The sequence below is a fragment of the Diplotaxodon limnothrissa genome, linkage group LG23, assembly GCF_057381915.1.
Source record: "Diplotaxodon limnothrissa isolate DT_005_m linkage group LG23, D_limnothrissa_male_GT1.1, whole genome shotgun sequence".
Classification (NCBI taxonomy): domain Eukaryota; kingdom Metazoa; phylum Chordata; class Actinopteri; order Cichliformes; family Cichlidae; genus Diplotaxodon; species Diplotaxodon limnothrissa.
Genome location: NC_140617.1, coordinates 12,835,547 through 12,854,407, shown reverse-complemented (window position 1 = coordinate 12,854,407; position 18,861 = coordinate 12,835,547). Strand labels below are relative to the sequence as shown.

The window sequence follows — 18,861 nt, the reverse complement described above, 5'->3', positions numbered from 1 at the left end:
TCACATTCATACCTAGTGACAATTTGGATTATCCAATTAACCTATCCCCTCAAGCTGCATGTCTTTGGATGGTGGGAGGAAGCCGGAGTACCCGGAGGGAACCCACGCAAACACGGGGAGAACATGCAAATTCCACACAGAAAGACCCCAGCCTTTCTGATGCTGGAATTGAACTCAGGACCTTCTTGCTGTGCGGCAACAGTGCTAGCCACCGTGCTGCCCTATTAGTTTAACATTTTCTCTGGAACTCGAATGCCACAAGCTGTCGGGACAGTTCACAATTGGTCAAAGTTTGTCCAATTTGAAGTCGGCCGGCACAAAAGAACTACATGCTCCCCCACTCCCCAAAAACTGAAAGGAGGAGGGCAGGCTATCATTAATTTCATTATGCTTCACTTCTTTGTCTGTATTGTTACCAGAGGACTGTAAGAACTCAGCTGTTGCTGAGGAGGATTTTAGCTTGGCATATCGCAGATCGCACTAGCACAACTCATCATTGCTCATCTACATGATTTATATGTTTTCTTGTCACAACACGGATAGTTACTGTATCTTTTGAATAACAGTCAATTGTTAGCTTGATTAAATTGCATCCTATGTGCAATTAATGTAATAGTGATGTGGTTCTTTAATCACGTTGTGTCTTAAATAACTTTTTGTTTTAGTTTTATTTTCTTAGGTTTTAAAAAGTACTGAGTGAATGTCTAAGCATCATCTGCAGACCAAGAAAACCTCCAACTCCATGAGTGCTGCTACCATAGAGTGCAGGATTTCAGCGTACTCATTGAAGTCGTGCTTGCTTATAAGAGCAACACTGGGCCGAACTGTACATTGAGAACATATATTTACTCATGAGAAATGCAGGAGGCTTTTCACTGCCACTTTACACCTTCAGGTGCTAAAACCACCACAAATACCAGGAAGTGTCATAACAGTATATTTGTTTGGTTTTAAATCCTGAAAAAAAAAGACTTTATATCAACAGCATCATCGGCTCTTCGGTGGTATGCTACTGGATTCATTTTCAAATTTTCCTCCCTGCTTAAATGGAAGACTGTAACCTGCATATAAGCTTTTTGATAATAACTCTTGGCAGAGTTAGTAAGTAGTTTTAAAATTAGGAGAGAATTTAAAAACCTACATGAGATAAGATTCAGATAATGTATTTGAGAGTTAGATAAGAAGTAGAGTGAGTCAAGACTAAAAATGTAAATAAGTGAGAGAATGTCAGAGGTTCAGTTTTCACTTTACCATGAAAATTCGAAAATAATTTGACTAAGAAGAAATAATGGCTACAAAATGATCGTGGTATCAAATGTAGGTAAAAGGAGACCTGTGATTTGCTCTAACCTGTACTGAGCAGCCACCTATTGCACTTGGTGATATGGAGCCTTGACAATTTACCCAGAATGCACTTTTTGTACTTTTCTCCAGTAAAATATTAGAAAACAGTCAGTTTCAAATGCATTTTTCATGCCTAATTTTTTTTTTTCATTTTTCATGTGGATATCACCTTATGAAACTCTCAGGGTTAAAAAAAAAATGCAGAAAAATGTGTGAATGTGAGTTTGAATGGTGGGCTGTCTCTCCGTGTTAGCCCTGACATAGACTGGGAACCTGTCCAGAGTCTACCCCACCTTTTGCTCAATGGCAGCTGGAATACGCTCCAGCCACCCTGCGACCCTGAATTGGATGGATGGATGGACAGACAGTCATGGACGGGTTTTTGTAGTTTAAAATGAATGCCATTCAATTGTTCTTCTTTTAAAGACTTCACAGAGTCAGCTAAATGGAGCTGAAGTGGTAAATTGTTCTTGAGTCTTGATGCTGCAGATGAAGAGCTCTGTCCATCCTACTCTTCAGGCTTGAATGAAGGACAACTAATAGAGTATATAGTATTTTAATGAATACAGTGAGCAGCAGTGTGTTTAACAATATGATTTTTTTTTTTTTTTACATTTCACAGGTCTGCTGGTTAACACAGGCGTGCCATCGGTCTGTCCATCAGCTGTCTCATTCTCATTTACATATTTCACATTAATTGTAGTAAATTACCATTTTATTCAAAAAAATACAAATTGATAAAAAATAATGTAGCCTTTGAAAGGTCAGACCAATGATGGAATAAGCATCACTGGTCACATATGGCCAAGTGAATACATAAAATGATAGACGCTGACCCCGGTGAAAATGACACATGATTGATGGTATAGACTCATGTGTTTCTGACACACACAATACTCCTATAAAGAGTCATTCACAAACAGAAATTCAATAATCCTGGTTAGCAGGTGACATCGCTCCTGTTTTCTTCCCATAGCCACAGAACAGCATTAGTATTTTATTTTTTAATAGTTTGGATTATAATATGGCAAAAAAAAATGATGCGTTGTTTGGTTTTGTTTTTCTAGGAATATCAAATTGACATCATCTTTGCCCAGACGTGGACCGACAGTCGCCTCAGATACAACAGCACAATGAAAATACTGACTCTGAACAGCAACATGGTTGGACTTATTTGGCTACCTGACACCATCTTCAGAAACTCCAAGACTGCAGATTCCCACTGGATTACAATGCCTAACCAGCTGCTCAGGATATGGAACGATGGGAAGATACTTTATACCTTAAGGTAAAGACAGAACTCAACACAGACATCTGTTCATGTTTTACTGTAATACAACACAGTCAGAAGATATGCAGAATTGTCCCTCAGCGTACCCGGACAAATATGGAGACACAGTCAGAGAGTGTAAGGAACCCTTTAATCCTGCGAATTGACCTGACCCCCAAAGTCCAGTTCAGTGTCCAGACATACCATGCCCTAAAAATCTAGTGCGATCACTAACCACAGACGCTTCTTCACTTGCAAATGCCTCTGTGAAACTCATGCCCCAGTTACATGCATTCAAAGATGAACCTCCCTGTACTTAATCCATACATTCTTCAGTTAATTTTTGTAGCCGCTTATTAAACTTGGGGGTCGAGCATATCCCAGCTGTCCAGATGGGGTACATCCCAGACAGGTTGCCACTTTGCTACAGTGTGTCTACATAAATAGCTCAGGAGGGTAGATCATCTACTAATCGAAAGGTTAGTGGTTTGATGCTCCAATCTGCATGCCAAAGTATCCTTGGGCAGGATAGTGTACCCCAAGTTGCTTTCTGTTATGTGAGTGTTAGCTAGAAAGCACTTTGGTGTAGAAACAAGTGCTTCAATGAATGTGTGTGAATGGGTGATTGAGGCATGTTCTGTTCAGCACTTTGAGTACTCAAGCAGAGTAGAAAAGGACTGTATAAAGCTCAGTCCATTTAGCCCATGCAGGCACAGGGAGAACATGCAAACTCCACACCCAGCCAATTATTAGGCTGCTGCGAGGTGGTGGTACCAACCGCCACCTTTTGAAGTTTTGAACTGAAAACTTTGAAAGGTATTTAGACCGTTACTGCTGGACTTTGTAGAGCAGTTGAAGCATTGAGTCAAAGTGTTCAGGTGCATTTTAAGTCTGGGCTTTTTGCTGGGCAACTCCAGGACAGAGATTCTCATTCTTTTGTGTTCTTTTGCCTCTATGCTTCTCAGCATGGCTTAATTGTATATGCATAAACTTGTATATCCACTAAGTATGCATGAGGTGCCATAAATAGCATATGGCATACCCACATTCTTACGTCTGTCCCCATATTTGCTTATTTCTTAGTTCTGTTTGTTTTAATACTGGACACATAATCATAATTTGGCAATATAGTATTATGTACACAAATAGTTAAAGTATAACATAGTGAACATAGTATAACAATAGATTTACTTGTGCTTATAAATAAAATTTGAAATGTATGTTGTTTCATTCGGCCCCATTTAAGCTTCTGATACATGTGCTCTCTATAAGGGTCTTTGTATTCTCACTGTGCTCATTTATCCTGTAATTTGAGCCAGTTTCAGTGTTTTTAGGTGGGACTGATGTGCCACCAAATATCACTTCCCTCATTACAGGAAGAAATGCTGCAGTGTGGGCTTTATTCTTTCAGTTGTTAAGATAATGTTACTGTTCTTACTGCTAATTTTGCTTGAGTTAGCAGGAAGAGGCGTTAAGTGATCGGATGTTTCATCTTCAGTATGTGATGGCATTTTATTTTATTGCACAGCATGTAACAGCAATGCAAAACAAATGTCCTCTGTCTGCTTTTAACTCCTTGCAAGAACATAAAATTTTCCCCAGTCCAGAAAATTGCCTGCATAAAACCTGCACATTAATCCTCTGCGTAAACGTGGGATTTCTGTAACCCTGTGACATCATTCCTATGGTACATAGCATATCAACATTTTTTTCCATATGATTTTTGTAATTACTTTTCTGGATCTTGATGTTTTCTGTGCCGTGTCACCTTTGAGCCAGCAACATCCATTCATTTCATCTTGTAAGGAAATTTAGCGTCCTTATTTAATAATAAAATGAAGGCAGCACAATTGTCCAAACAGAGCAGTGCAAGAGCAATTAGCCTCTATCTTCAACTATTGTAAGTGCAAATTGATTGCTTGAGATATAAGACCAATTTACAGAGGCATCTACCCTCGTACCCTCGAGCACTCTTTGTAATTGCAGCACTTCACATTTATAATAAAATGCTCCTTCGCTAATAAGCATCTCTCGACTGTCCTCGGTCTTTTTGTAGCCGCCCTTATGTTTGACATCTTCACATTTTTTAATTGACACTTTCTGTTGAGGCAACTGTATTGCCAAGTATTCCACACGTAGTGTCTTTAAAGGCTATCAGACTTTTTTTATTCACACAGAGTAGTAAATCCAACAAAGAAGTAGCAGCATTTCGGTGTCCAAGTCAAGCCATAAACAAAGATTGGTCCTCATGAAGCTCTATTCAGAAGCGTGCAAACTTTGAGGAGTAATATCCGCTGATGGCATGAGACAAGGCTATGAAATGTCATTTGGTATTAATTGTGCACTGGCTTGGCTGGAGTAAACAGAGATGACATTTTGTGATATCCATGCCTCTCCCACATGCATCGTATTGTCCCAGTTCCATGCCTTAATGAGGCTGAAAGATCATACCAGAGTCACTCTGCAAAGATCCTTCTCTCTGCTGTTCTTCGCTTTTTACCGTCTTTTTGTTAATGTGACACATGTAATCTACACGTACAGAGCATTCCTTTTATACTTCACTGTAACTAAATTGGGAAAGCCATTTTGGAATAATTAATATAATCCTTTAAGATTTTTTCTCCTTATTTTAATGGTTGATTACTCAGTCACATGGTTTGATGTGTGAACAGAACCAATTCCATTATGTAAAAAGAGGTCAAGGCATCCTCATCACTTCCTGTAGCCTCTTTTTTCAGTGAAATAAGAAATGCCATTTGCTCTTTTTGGTTTTGTCTTTTTTTTTATTATTATTATTATTTTAATTATATCTCAGTACAGCTTTACCCCTTTCTATTATTAATTATATTATTATTTTATGTCAAAGTGCATACAATCACATAGACCTGGGGAGAGGGATACAGCAACCTAAATGACTGTCTTTTGAGTTTTATAAATCCATTGAAGGACAATAAAGGCTGTCACAAGTGCACAGTCAGCCAGAGAAAGCCATGAAAACTGTATAAAACTATGCACATTCACCTTGTGTCACTAAAAAAGATCTAAGCCATCGGTCCCCTCTTGCTGTGTCCTGTCATGTGTGGCAGTGGGACATTTAGAACATGGAACATGGAGTAGAGTTAGATGGACTATTCTCAGAGAGATATCTCAGTCCTGAGCAGTTATTGTGCTACTGCCCATTAATCTGGAATGGGCAGTAACAGTGAGCAGTACAATGAGAAAGATTATTCATAAATGAAGAACATCCAAGGCAGTGGATGTCGTAGTAAATTCACTCCAAGGTCAGACCGTGAAATCCTCGGAAACTGGAGGAAAAAAAAGTGCTACATCTCAGACTCTACAGGCTTCGGTTAACACGTTAAATGTAAACGTTCATTACAGTACAATTCGAAAAAGACTGAACAAGTATGGTTTGTTTGAAAGGAGGCAGGAGAAGTCTCTTTTGTCTAAAAAGAACGTGGCACCACAGCAAGGTTTGGAAAAAACTTCTGGCACAACGTCCTTTGGACAGAGGAGACCAAAACAGGGATGCCCTTCCAGAACACACAAACCAAAACAGCGCATTAGCACTGATACCTCGTACCAACTGTCAGCACGGTGGTGGAGGGCTGATGATAGGGGCTTGGTTTTATAATTTACATTTTAAAATTTGCCTCCATTAATACACAGTGACTGGTGAAAGGAATATAATGTTTCGTCTATTGTATCGGCTGTCTACCCTGAAACAGTGACCTTTGCCCCAAAGGTGAACAGACAAAATGACAGATTAACGAGTCCAGAGTGGCATCTTCAGATGTTATTCAGTCTCAGTTGCAATCACAGAATTTTCAAGTTTTTCATTGTAAAGTAACTTAAAGAATTAATGACTGAAATACGTCAGCGAGTTCAACAGCAAAACAGAGTTAGAGCTTCGCTTCCAGGATATGAAACGCATAAGTGAGATGTGGGCTAACCTGCTGACCGAAAATAAGAAACGGGCCAACAAGAGTTTACCCGCCAAGTACAAAGTCTTGCTAGGAGATTGAATACTTATTTCACTCAATGACATGCAAATTAATATGCAACTTTTATAATATTTGTTTTTGTTTGATTTTAGTTTTTTGTTTGTCTCTCAAACTAGAAGAGTCTGTTTGTTTCTTTGTAAGTGAGCAAACTTAGCGATTCAGCCCTGGATCAAATAATAATTTTGGCTATTCTAAATTTCTAATTTATATTACTGGGCTTAATCTGAAGCCAGCAATATGCAGGCAAAAGAGCAAATAAAATTAAAAAACACCCCCAAAACAAACAGTGCAATCAGACTCCCAGAGGCACAGGCTGAAGCAAGAGTTTAAGGAATGGACAACATTGACACAGAAGGAAAATCTGAAGATCTGTTTTAACAAAGCTGGAAAGCTTAACTGCAAAGAGTAACGAGGCATTCAGCTTGTATAGCTGAACAAGGTGGGCCAGAAACCTCATAGGAAACTAAACCAAACTGGAAGTAAAATCCAATAAAATACATAACATGAAGTGCTCTATATGCTTGAGTCTAAAAAGGATTTGAGCACATTTTTGAGATTTTGTAAATCATTAAATGAGTATGTGAAGAAACAAAATACTTTCTCTCTTCTTTCACTTTCTATCAAGTCAAAAAAAACCCCTCAGTATTAACATTATGTTACACAGATGTTTTGTTTCATGGCCAATGTTTTCTTTGGGTAGAAATGACCATGGAAGGGCATAAAGAAGCATTTTACAGGGGTTACAAAGGACAAGCTGAAACTGAAATGGAAGAGTAGCTTCTTTGCCCGAGTGTGCAGTAGCTTTGTGATTTAGACGTTTCTCACACTTGAAGCTGCATCACACTAGCTGATTATCATACTTGAATCCCTAATATGTAGCTGCGAGGACGCTTTTATAGCTAAATGATTGTTCCTCCTTTCACATTCCACCGATTCCATCGAGATCATACTTTGAAAACCTGAATATGAATTTACACCATCTGGAGCAAAGCAGAAGAGGTTCATTACAAGAAAATCTTGTTCTCTTTGCAGGTTGACCATAAACGCAGAGTGCCAGCTGCAGCTGCACAACTTTCCAATGGATGAACATTCATGTCCGCTCATCTTCTCCAGCTGTGAGTACGCTGTGTTCAGTGCAGTGTTCATCTTCTCCTGTATCTTCCATGTTTATGAGAAGTACAGGATGTATTTTACTCCTCTGCATTTTCAAATTATGTGCATTGTTTCACCATGAGCAGAGCTATACGGGTCACACAGGATCCATATGATCCTGCTTTGTATACTGGGATATATTAACATGTGTTAATACATAAATTGAACAAACACGGAGAACAATTAAGACCAAAAATGACCTAGGTATAACAAAGACTTTTACATGTCTGCATCCAGTGGCCTATTGCGTTAAATCTTCCTGTACATATCATGTTTCCAAAAAGCAGTTGTTCTGTTCAGTTAGTAGTTTTGTTTTGGGCATTTATTTCTTACAGTTAATGTAAAGGATGTAGTATACTTCAAGGAAGAACCATAAAACCACCAAACGATTAGTTTGGTAGTTCGAACCTTGGCAGCTCCAGTCTATATGCCAAAGTATCGTTGGGTAAGAAACTGAATTCAATGATGTTTTCATTGAATTGTGAGTATTAGATAAAAAAGCACTTAGGTGTAGGAAAAAGAGCTTGTGTGGATGGGTAAGTGAGGCAAGTTGTATAAAGTGTTTTGAGAGGCATTATATAAGAACCAGAATGTGGGAACATTCCTGACTCTACAAAGGCTTTAAAACTTTGGCAGAGCAGATGCGTTCGTCCACCTGGAAAAACTGTATTAACTGATTACTCTATGTGTGTGAAAGAGAGTATGAAGACCCATGTCACATGTCCCAGAATTGTTGTGCTGTTGTCCAAATGGTTACCACAACTCTTTAATTTAATTAGGTATTTCTGAGAGGCAGCAGGTTTTATCCTCCGCTTTTCATTTCAGTGTGGTTATAAGTAGTCATGGCAACATTTGAGCAACATCTCTTTGGGTAAGCTCATACAGAAGTGCCTGGACATTTTAAAGAAAATAAGCATGCCATAAAGCAGGGGTCAGCAAAAGAAAACACTGTGAGCCGCAAATACTTTTTGACATCTAAAATCAAGATAACACTGTATATATTGTTTTTTACCTTTATGCTTTGTGTGAACAACTAAGGTGTGTTGCTTATGAAATCCATGAAGTGCTACAGAGAAAATTACATTTTATTTATGTAATTAACACATTTTGAACTCTTAAAGAAATATAACAAAAGGAAAGACACCCAGCTGAACTAAAACGATCCATGTAGCAAATAAAAACTGTTGTGAGCCGCCACCCTTATATCGCCTTTGGGCTTTTGGAGCCTTGACCTGGCTTTTAAAAAATAATTGGAAAAAAAGCACTCTTCTGCTGAAAAAAGAAAAATAGATATTTGCAAAATTCTGCCTAAATATGTATTTTACCTGGTTAATGTGTGTGGCGGGGCGTGGTCTAGGAGGACGTACCTGAGCGGCACCCGCAATCACGTCTTTTATGATGTTTTGGGCCTTTTTAAAACAGTGGGCGTTGTGTAGAACTTCCAGTGTGGGGAGAGGGCAGCCAGTGATCTTTTGGGCGGTGTTAATGATCCCTTGGAGTGCTTTCCTCTGAGCCCCTGTGCAGCTAGTGTACCAGATGCATATGCAGTAAGTTAGAACACTCTCAATGGTGGCTCTGTAGAAGGACACCAGCAGTTTCTGTGTGATGTTATTCCTCCTGAGAATTCTCAGGAAGTACAGTCTCTGTTGGGCCTTTTTCAGCAGCTCGGAGGTGTTCACACTCCAGGAAAGGTTCTCCTCTATATTGACTCCCAGGAAGCTGAAGCTTGCCACCCTTTCTACACAGTCCCCATTTATGAATAGTGGTTGGATCTCTGCCTTTTTCCTTCTGAAATCTATTATGAGTTCTTTGGTTTTTGAAGTGTTGAGGAGGAGGTTATTGGCCTTACACCATGACGTCAGCTGCTCCACCTCGTCTCTGTACGTAGACTCGTCTCCCTTGGAAATGAGCCCCACCACTGTGGTGTCGTCTGCAAATTTCACAAAGATGTTGCTGTGGTGGCGAGGAGTGCAGTCGTGTGTGTAGAGAGAGTAGAGCAGTGGACTGAGCACACAGCCCTGGGGTGAGCCAGTGCTGAGACTCAGGGCTGAGGATGTGTGATGGCCAACTCTGACTCTCTGTCTACGGCCCGAGAGGAAGCTGTTGATCCACATTAGTTAAAGTTAAAAAAGATCTAAAATAAATAAAATACACTTCAGCTAAATACTTCTAATTTATTTTCCCCAAGTCACGCGGAGCCGCACTATACGGACTAAAGAGCCGTAGGTTGCCGACCCCTGCCATAAAGCATGGCAGGGCCAAAAATAACAGTTCATCCAAGATTCCATTTGAGGCTGGCTTAAAAGTGAGCAAGTCACCATACACAACAGTTTATGAACATAGCTAACCAGTGTTAGCTGATTATTTAGCATAATTTAGTAATTTCTGTCCTCAAAATACTAAAACCGATGCTTTGAAACTGGCAGCCAGAGGGGATGTCACAGTGGCTACATCTATATTTTATTACAGTCTGTGCTTGTGTGTTTTTTGGTGGCTTTTAAACATCTGTTACTTGTAGCAGATCACCCAGTACAGATGTTACGGTCTAGTTTTATACTTCTAGTCATTGGCCACTTGTTTTGTCCACAGGCCAAACTGAAGGATCTTTAAACATTACCGCTTTCACCAGACTAGCATGCCTCAGCTAACAATTACAGCTTCACAAGGATATCATCAGATGGAACAATGATATGATGCTGTGGATGTTTACATCGCAGTTTCCGTCTTGATTTCAGGCTCGCTCCTCCCTTACCATCCAGTAAACCTGGCTCACAGTGAATGTAGAAACGTGTCTAACTTGAAGCTTGAGGTGTCTGTGATGTGTTATTTGCAGTGGACCTTCAGTGGCCTCTCAAATTAGAGGATTGAATTGGTGTGATGAGACCTTGCGCCCTGTGTTGCCTATTAGGGTTTAAAATATTCTCGCCGATCTGCCTCGACTGTGGACCCATCCTGCTGTGATCCAATAAACCCACTTTCTTACCAACTGACATTACGCTGGTTTCCATGACGATGTGTCAGTTTTAAGATTAGATTAAGTCAGATTTGCTTATTTTAAAAGCCATCATGCCTCTGGAGGATTAGAATAATCAACACGGCACATGATTCAATGCAGTGCACACAGATGAAGAGAGCAGGATATAGATTCTGTAGCTATTCAGCAAATGAGAAGCAGAAAACATGCAAGGGGTTTCCTCTGATGTCAAGTTTAATCCTAAACTTAAATGTAAACTTCACAGATGTTTTACGGAATGTTTTATAGTCTTTCAACTCGTTGTTCTGATTTTTGTTCAGACCCATCAGCAACCTTTTTTCCAAGCACTCAGGAGGCTGACTTCCTGCTCTTTACAGCCTGTGGAAACAGACAGCAGACACACAGTGAGGAAGTAAATAGTGAGCACAGGGAAGGGCAGGTGTAATACCTGTTGGCTGGAAACACAAACTTAACATAACTTTTGTCATAATATTTTGATGTACCTTCATATTTTTAGGGAGTTTGATAGCACCCCATCTAACATATTTTTTAGCTGCTCTTTGTAACTAAATTGTTCAGTAACATCAGGCTGTCATCATCCTTAATTTGAACTTTATGTACATCCATAAATCAGTGCTTTCTGGCTGAATTAAGGGTGATGGAGACAGTTTTTGAATTTAAGCTTTCTTACTATTTGTTTAAGCAAAAACAGCCCAGGTGTGGTTTACCCGTCTGTGTTATGAAAGTTACTTACTCTAAAGTAAGAAAGGTTAGAATGTGAAACTGTTCATTAATGTTAATGCATAAAGCTGAGCTAAAGACCTAAAGAACTTTTTGACCTGACTTTTATTAGAATTAATATTAATTCTGCTCACACTTTTTACCTTTTTTAGATTACTTATTGTACTTTTTATCCTCTCAATTATTGTTCTTTTAATTTTTTTTTATGTGTGTGTGTGTGTGTGTGTGTGTGTGTGTGTGTGTGTGTGTGTGTGCGCGACTATGCTAGGGGCTGTTTTGCATATGTTGTTCTGTAAAGTACTTTGAGCTGCAAAGCTGTATAAAGAGTACTATCTCATAGACACGTGCTGGATTGATTGAAGTTATGCATTCTTATCACACTAAAACTTTGTATCCAAAAATATTGTTTTCATATATTTTATTCATGTTTTGAATGTTTCTGGTTTGTGCAATATATCAACTATATATAATAGTTTTATTTTCATTAATTACTGAAATAAAGACCCTACACGATTACTGTAGGGTCTTGGTCTTACAATATAAAGCACCTTGAAAGAACTGTTGTTGTGATTTGGCATTATACAAATAAAACTGAATTGAATTTATTAGGTGAGAAAGTTATCAGAGAAAACTGCTCATCAACCTTAAAGTCACCATTAACTTCCTCCATTTGTTTAGTCTCACACTTTTTTCCTAAGAGTTTGTTTTATTGTCCTTTTTTAGTTGACTTCCAAAATCATGTCCATAAGGAGCTTACACATCCGGCGAATGTACTTATTAGAAACTAGTGTTCACTCTTATTCTGTTGTTATTCTGTTTTTGGTCATTGCCATGCTTTTAACCACTGCACTCTGTTTACCAGCTATTTGATAAATGTGTCTGTAGATCATTACTCTCCAAAAAAGAATTTATCACTCGGTTCTTCTGCATGTTTTTGTGAGAAATTAACATTTTGGAGGGAATATTGTAACTCCTGGTAATAAAAACTGTTTACTGAGGATATTACATGTTTTCAGATGAGTCCTTCATTTCCAGGTCATTACTGAGAGCTATCCAATTTCCTGCAGTTTTAAATGAGTAGTGTTATTGTATGATCCTGATAATCTCTTTTTCACTGGATTTCCTGCAGAAATGATCACGCAAAGCCACTGACCTATTTTTCTCCTTTGGGAACCTGTGAAACAGCCAGATGCTTCAGGTGCAGCTACTGTGGCTTCATTACAACAGAATTAAACAGAAAAAACAATACCAATGACAAACCTCATTCGTCATTGTCAGCTAATCAGCTTTATAGATCTGCACACTTGCAATTTTACACCAGAGCTCGGGGAAAAATCAATTGTAGAAGAGACTGAGATACCAGCTCCAATTGCAGCAGAGGCAAAAACCACAACACTGCACTTTCAGTCAGGAGCATGGGCTGTATATAGAAAAAATATACAATCTCTGGTAAGGAGCATGACACTTTTACAAATAGGAGTCCTCACTCCCATGTCAAATTTCTAGCATTTTAAAGACAAAATTCCCTCACTGATACTTTTAAATACTAATACTTTGATGGTTTTGTTTATTATTTTTAATAAAGTTCTTTTTCTTAAAGACCAAACCAATATTTTAACAGATTTCCAAAAAGGAATTCAAATAAATATTTCCATGTAAACCTGGAAATGATTCAGAAAATTTGGAGACATTGCTCTTGAACTGGTAACCACCACCAAAATGTCTCCAACCTGACCAAAAGAAGTAACTCTGCGTTCTTTAGGCACCTGTGTAAAGAGCAGCAGTTCTCTGCCTTGTCAATGTCAGAGGTCAGAGGAGAGATGGAGAAAGGCCAGATTGCTGGATTACAGCAGCATCCCACACTGGGTTACACTGCTGTCGGCTAAGAACAGGAAACTGAGCTTACAGTTTACATGGGTGCATTAAAAATTGGAAACATTTTGCTTGGTCTGATGAGTCTCGATTTCTTCTACTGTCAGTAGAGTCCGAATTTGGTGTAAACATCATGAAAGCATTCGCTCTACCTTGTGTCCAAGGTTCTGGCTGCTGCTCGTGTATCAACTGAGCATCATATAAACACACAGCCTGACTGACTATTGTTGCTGACCGTATCCATCCTTTTATGACCCCAGTGTACCATCTTCTGATGGCTGCTTCCAGCAAGATAACACACCGTGTTGCAAAGCTCAAATCATCTCAGACTGGTTTCTTGAACGTAGCAGTGACTGAATGACTGTACCCACACTCACAGCCTCCACAGTCATCACAGAAGATTCACATCATACACGTGCAGTCGACAAATCTGCAGCAACTGTGTGATGACAAGAGGGCCAACCCGCTACTAGCAAGGTGTACCGATTAACAGTGTTGGGAAGGTTAGTTTTAAAATGTATTCCACTACAGATTACAAAATACATGCCCCAAAATATATTTTGTAACGTATTCCGTTACGTTACTCAATGAGAGTAACGTATTCTGAATACTTTGGATTACTTAATATATTATCATGCTTTTTACAACTACATGAATGTACTATTGCTGTGTGGTTTCTTACTATTGCTGAAGGTCTGCGGCTCCGAACCGTGGTAAAGGGACCTCTGGCTAATACGTTGGGTTCGTGTTGGGCTCGAAGCCGAAAACTAGCTTTACCTTGTTGTCTGGGTCAACTTTGCTTGCGAGAGACAGAGAGAGGCTTTGAAAGGCTGCTCCAATGGAACTTGTTGTTTTTGGAGGAAAACACGAACACAGTGTACAGTCGAGTCTTAATAGCTTACTTACAACTGGGCTTGTCAGGCACTCTTCTTGGCTGCTGTGATTATTATTATATTTACATGCTTCCAGCTCCCATTTCTGCTCAATGACAACTCTACTTTTCCACTCTCCCTTTTCCCCCTCCTCGTGCTCACAGACACATAACGTGTATGGCAGTCCATTCTCCCTGCAGCATGGACTACACTGCCCATGAGGCTACATTCTTTAGGGCTATGCCTGTAGCATTCTGCCTATCCGGTTGTTCAGTCTGACGTCACTAGCTGTGTCTGGGTCTAAACTCCGCTGCAGGTCCATATATCAAACGATCACTATGGCATTACTGAGAGTTGAAAAACTGTCTAAAGTCTTTCATCTTTAATAAAATTATCAGCGTTCTGCTCTACCAGGTGTAACAATTGAGTTTAACATCCAGGCATCCATGAAAACGGAATTTATGACATTAAACCGAGTTAGAAGTTAGCAGGGAGTTAGCTCGCTAGCTTCTATCTAAATACAATATAGCATGTCCTGACTGCAGGGTTTTGGAAACAAATTAAAACGTACAGCTCTGCTATCACTTCCAGCATAAATAAAAGTTAACGTGAGTGTTCTCGGTGGTCAGAAACAAATGTAATCGCATGGCAGAATGCTGTAAAAGGACCAAACTTCAGCTAGGAGAACAACTGAGATAATCCATCCACAATACGAGGTTAGTCATTCATATACTGCTGCATGGGCTGGGCTGTAGTTACATCCTAAGGTTTTAAAAACTGAGCTTAAATAAATGATTAGCGGTAATAAAAGCCGAGGAGGTCAACAGGGATCACTGACTGTTTTAGGAGCTTTTTGAGATCAAATAGAAGAAAATACATAACATTAAACATGTTAACAACACAAAAGCCATATTAAACGCAGACTACTTTAGACCCGGAAGTAGGATTCGTCGCGTCATCACTGAACAACCGGATTAGCTTAGCACAACAACAACAACAGCTCTCTCACCCAGGAAACACACCCTCACCCTGTAACCATGGCAACTGTAACAGAACATAGCTGTCAAACAAAACCCAAACAGTCCTGACCCGCCACAATATGAAACAAATATCGCTGTGTAATCCATTTATTTCAACAAAGTAACTGTATTCTAAATACCACCTTTTTAAGCGGTAACTGTAACGGAATACAGTTACTCATATTTTGTATTTTAAATAAGTAACGGCGGTACATGTATTCCGTTACTCCCCAACACTGCCGATTAAAGTGGCTGCTGATACTGATATTAATGATGATATATTACAATGTGAACAGTGAACCCACAGTCATCTAGAAATCCCAGTCTCTGAAAACATGCATATGGATCAATACCTGCTTTTGCTGGTTATGGGATTAATTTGACCAAATAACCACAGATTTAAATTAAACACATTTTTATTTGTTGTTGTTCTTGTCGTGTCATATCTCTCGGATAAATCTGTTACTGTTTGTATGAAACAGCTGACGTCTGAAACAACCGTTCTGCCTCGTGGAGTACCTCAGGGATCTCTTTTGGGTCTGATTCTTTTGCTTTAAATTAGATGGCATATCAGCTTCTTCAGACTTTTCGGTTCAATCATGCTGGTGTCAAAGGCTGAACTTGAGATGAATTTTCATGCTTTTATCTCTTCGTATTTGGAATTTTTGTAACAGTCTTTTTACTTCAGATTTTAAGACTGTGCAGAATCCTGTCACAGAACTTTTAACTGGTGCCAACAGAAGATCACTCACCACTCCAGTTTTGGCTTCTCTTCATGTTTTACCAAACATTTTAGAATTAATTTTAAATTTTTAGTTTTAACTTTTAAGACCTCCATGGTGGATCTCCCCAGTAAATCATGACCTGCTGAAACCTCAGACTTTTTGCTGCTGGCCCCACTAACAGCTCTAAAACCTGTGGGGATCGGACTTTTCAGGCAGTTTTACCAAGGTTGTAGAATTCTCTTCTGCTCTCTCTACACAGCACAGACTCTACTTCCTCTTTTAAAGAAGCAGCTGAAGATATTTTTATAGAGTCAAGCTTTTAATCAGCCTGTTTTATGTTGAATTATATTATGCTTTACATTGTTATGATATACTTTTAGCTAACTATTGTAACCTTTCTTGCTGATGTGCATTATATGGATTTTGTTCCCTTGCAGATGCATTACGTATCTTCGAGCCATTACTAATGCTTTATGCAAATCCAGTGTAGGAGGCCATGAATGAAGTTAGTTTGGGTAAAGCGGTGCTCTCAACAGATGTTGTATTCTATACATTTTTAGTTTTACGAAGGGTTTGGTAAATATTTAATGACAGCATTAATGGCGAATGGAAGACTTGTGGAAAATGTTAATAGAAGTCATTCATCAAGCATGTTTGAAAACAATTAGCAGTTCCCTCACGGTTAATGTTTTTTGTTAATTGAAACCCTATTAAATCAAATTGCTGTCAGGCAGGATCATAATTTTGTTAGCCTTTCTACTTAAAATGATTATGTGTGTGTTAAAGATTCAGGCTAGCATGACACCAGAGCAGAAATGGAATCATTAACCCATCGTTAACCTCACATGATCAATTGTAAAAGCGCTTCCTGTGTGCAGCTCGTGAAGGTCAGACGTAACATTTAGATGGACTCACTACCTTATTGAACCAAAGCTTTCATTTAATCTGCTTTATTTTTGCCTCTGCCTCATCCCAGTCTTTTCATTAGCCAGCATCCACCTTAAGACAAATGTTGCTCCGGGTGGCCCTAGGTCTGTCTGCACAGGGTATCCATCATTAGGATGTGACATGTAGTGCCAAGGGTCACACACACATATGCTCTGTGTAATTGCAGATGGATACCCACAAGATGAAATGATTTACAAGTGGAGGAAGAACTCTGTGGAGGCGGCTGACCAAAAGTCCTGGCGTCTGTACCAGTTTGATTTTATGGGCCTGAGGAACACTACAGACGTCATAAAGACTACAGCAGGTAAAGAAGCACAAATTCATCTGTTTAACATTCGTAAACATTGCTGCTAACAGGCTGGAAATGGGTTGATATTTGGAGTCAGCGTGCATTGAGACAGTGCCGCTTCATTTCCACTCCTTCATTCTTTTATTGTGCAACGATTTGTGTTACAAAATCATGTTTAGCCAAACTGTTTGGAGACTAATTTGGGATATTAGATGACTATCATGCTCAGAAAAGAAACGGCAACAATAATAAGAAAATCTGGCAAGAAACAACAGATAAAATATTCACAGGACTTTCACTGCCTTCCACTCCCACTGCGGGATTTCATCCGGTTTTAATGAAAAATGACTTCTTTCTGTTTAAACTGCAAAGTCAAACTCTTGCTGTCCCTGGGAGGTCCCTACTAAGATAAATACATATTCATTAGTTAGACCACTTACTGTTATCTTTTTGTTTACACTGAGATTACAAACAGTAAAGGTCCCCAAAATACAGCTCTTTATTTCTCCATCTGTCATTAAATACAGTTCACTGAACGCGTTTTTGCCCAGTGGTTCCCAAAGTGGGTGAAGATGACCATAGGAAAAATATATAATATTATGTATAAGTATATAATACATATACTCATCAACTCCTCGTGAAGTGGTAAAGAAACTGAAAAGTCTAGCAGGAAATAGAGGCCCTTCACCTTCAAACTAAAATCTACACCTTTTGAAACATGTTGGTTTCAAAGGCACTTTTTCCGTTTCTGGTTTGATTTTTGGTTTTCTTTCACAACCAGTTGGTGGTTAGTTGGCAAGTGTTTGCAGACTAATTGGCATCATCTTGCAAACTATAGATAACAGCAATCAATAAAAAGAAGAACGCGTAGGATGTTCCATGAGGATGAAGTAATGCTTCATCAGCATGAGGTCCAGGACACCATTATCACACTTGCATCTAGAAGGTTTCAAAGTATGGCAAACTAGCTACTGTAGCAGCTTATTAATGTTAGTGTGCTTTATTGCCAATGCTTTCGAAGCCACGTCACTATTACTTTTTGTCTTGTGTGCAGTTTGTGTTGTCACCTGCTGACTTGGTGGACTCGGTACTTGAGAGTGTTTGGATTTCCACTGGAAAAAAATCAATTTCCATAACATGTGTTAAACTTCCATAACTTTTTTTTAACTAAAATAAAGAGTCAAGGGGCAACTGCTGTTGTGCATCAGTACCACAGAAAACAGCATTCATGCTGAAACGCATTCACAGGCTTTCAGAGGCGTTGAGGACGCTCTCATCTTTTAAGATTTGTTACAGTCTGCTGACATAATGGCAGTAAAAAAAACTTATTTTTTTCATATTCATAAAATTCTTATATATATTCTTATATATTTAATTTCAGCCCTACTTGCCTTCATTAATGTTGCCAGTTACTGTAGGAATAGTGAACGTCTGTGTCCACAAACAGTTTTTTATCTTCTTTTTTTTTTTTTTTTTTTTTTTTTTTTGACATATTCGATGAAGCCCAGCATTTACACCACTCACACTTCTCACTGCCTGTGTGGTTGGGAGATGAGGCTGATGTCACTAACATGACAGTAAATGAAAACGTTTGGAATTACTTTACCACAGACGCTGATACTAAAATACAGAAAAGCAATTACAGAGTGTA

The 18,861-nt window shown here is 39.0% G+C and overlaps 1 protein-coding gene across 2 annotated transcripts in view; it reads left to right on the top strand.

Moving 5' to 3' along the window:
* The window catches only part of gabrg3 (gamma-aminobutyric acid type A receptor subunit gamma3), a 74,510-nt gene that overhangs the window by 48,314 nt on the left and 7,335 nt on the right, over positions 1-18,861 (top strand). For both annotated transcript variants that reach the window (XM_085347156.1, XM_085347155.1), the window contains exons 4-6: positions 2,412-2,632; positions 7,651-7,733; positions 17,088-17,225. In XM_085347156.1, coding sequence (XP_085203282.1) covers positions 2,412-2,632; positions 7,651-7,733; positions 17,088-17,225 — 442 coding nt within the window. The remainder of the gene's footprint in view (positions 1-2,411; positions 2,633-7,650; positions 7,734-17,087; positions 17,226-18,861) is intronic.